Source organism: Penaeus chinensis, chromosome 13 (assembly GCF_019202785.1).
Source record: "Penaeus chinensis breed Huanghai No. 1 chromosome 13, ASM1920278v2, whole genome shotgun sequence".
In the NCBI taxonomy this organism is placed as follows: domain Eukaryota; kingdom Metazoa; phylum Arthropoda; class Malacostraca; order Decapoda; family Penaeidae; genus Penaeus; species Penaeus chinensis.
The window spans coordinates 28,241,828-28,243,962 of NC_061831.1; the positions used below are offsets into that span (position 1 = coordinate 28,241,828).

Consider the following 2,135-nt stretch of genomic DNA (forward strand, 5'->3'; position numbering starts at 1 on the left):
TTTTAATAATTTCCTTTTCCATAGTATCTACATGAACAAACATTAAAACAAAGTAAATCTGTAAAACATAATCTCATGTCAATTTTTGGAAATTTATCCCCACCCCAAGGGACACCATAAGATTCTTTAGATCTACAAACATTCATAATGAGTCCCAAACCAATCTTGACTATCCTAGCCTAAATCTATTTGATAGACCCCTTATACACAAAAGATTAAAACAATATTCTCAATATAAACTCCAAGGTCAGTCCATACACAAAAGTTCTCAACCTGGAAACAAATTTTCAAAGATATAAATTTGATTCAATTTATGAAAGGAGCAGCTCTAATGGCAAACAGCATCAGTATCCTGACAAGATTTAAAAATATTACAATATCAAAAACAAAAGAGCAATGCTTATAAATGAAAAATCCACTACATTTACTGAAAGTAATTATATACCTATAAAAGATGTTTTACTTTTCTTCCATATATAATTTTATACTATATAAAATCAGCTACTAAAAAGAGAGAGAAAAAAATCCATTATCAAGCTATGAGACTCATCTGATAAGCATAAAACAATAAACACAACAAACTATGATACAAGATTCCTTACTAAAATTCTTATATTTGTTTTATGGAAATTTGTAATTCCATTTGTTTGACACCATGATTATCATACAATCAAATATCTGTAAAACATAATCTCATGTCAATTTTTGGAAATTTATCCCCACCCCAAGGGACACCATAAGATTCTTTAGATCTACAAACATTCATAATGAGTCCCAAACCAATCTTGACTATCCTAGCCTAAATCTATTTGATAGACCCCTTATACACAAAAGATTAAAACAATATTCTCAATATAAACTCCAAGGTCAGTCCATACACAAAAGTTCTCAACCTGGAAACAAATTTTCAAAGATATAAATTTGATTCAATTTATGAAAGGAGCAGCTCTAATGGCAAACAGCATCAGTATCCTGACAAGATTTAAAAATATTACAATATCAAAAACAAAAGAGCAATGCTTATAAATGAAAAATCCACTACATTTACTGAAAGTAATTATATACCTATAAAAGATGTTTTACTTTTCTTCCATATATAATTTTATACTATATAAAATCAGCTACTAAAAAGAGAGAGAAAAAAATCCATTATCAAGCTATGAGACTCATCTGATAAGCATAAAACAATAAACACAACAAACTATGATACAAGATTCCTTACTAAAATTCTTATATTTGTTTTATGGAAATTTGTAATTCCATTTGTTTGACACCATGATTATCATACAATCAAATATCTGTAAAACATAATCTCATGTCAATTTTTGGAAATTTATCCCCACCCCAAGGGATGTCGAGAATCCATTACTAGGATTTCTCCATATGGTAACCCCTTAAAAATTATATACCTTAACTATAATTGTAAATTGTAAAGTGGATTTTTCTACTCTATGCTAAGTATTTAATCAACTTCCACTAAATGTGGACATTTCAATAATCATAAATACCAAATTGCCACATACCAATGCCAGATAGATCAGTGTAAGGACGGCAGCCACAATGATAGTGACAGTTGCTGGAGATGTGAAGAACAAAAGCACAGGAGTCACCAAAGCTTGTATACACAGGAGTCCCACTGTTACTATCATGGATAAGCTGACTCCCTCAATAAAACTGCCCTCTTGAATCATTCCTTTAAAAAAATGCATTTATTTTAAAAACAGTCATCTATTTTTTGTTGCAGCAGAAATATTTTATTCTATTCCACCACCACAGATCAATATATAAGCAATAATCAATTCTAATAATAACTTCTAAAAGCCCTTTCATCACAGCACTACAAATATCTGACAAACCACACACTTCCTCTTCTACTGCAACTACTTGATCCTTATTTTCCAAATAAATTTTAAGTACTTCAAATGATAGTTCTGCAACTAAATCAACGTCTAACACCAATACAACTGAAATCCACATAATTTACCATTAAGAAAAAACAAGGATTTTATGGCAATATGACATTTTCTATGTGATTAGTTACACATCAGTATCTTCTAAATACACATAATTTATAAATATATTTTTTGAAGATGAGCTACTTGATACCCATATTTTCACCTCACAATTAATATTTA

The 2,135-nt window shown here is 29.5% G+C and overlaps 1 protein-coding gene across 8 annotated transcripts in view; it reads right to left on the reverse strand.

Moving 5' to 3' along the window:
• Positions 1-1,349: 1,349 nt before the first annotated feature.
• The window catches only part of LOC125031834, a 10,592-nt gene continuing 9,806 nt past the window's right edge, over positions 1,350-2,135 (reverse strand). For 3 of the 8 annotated variants that reach the window (XM_047622800.1, XM_047622801.1, XM_047622802.1), the window contains one exon: positions 1,353-1,693. In XM_047622800.1, the coding sequence (XP_047478756.1) occupies positions 1,467-1,693 (227 nt within the window). In that variant the 3' untranslated portion in view covers positions 1,353-1,466. Of the gene's footprint in view, positions 1,694-2,135 lie in introns of all 8 variants that reach the window. The other 5 variants (XM_047622804.1, XM_047622805.1, XM_047622799.1 and 2 more) reach the window with 4 other exon arrangements.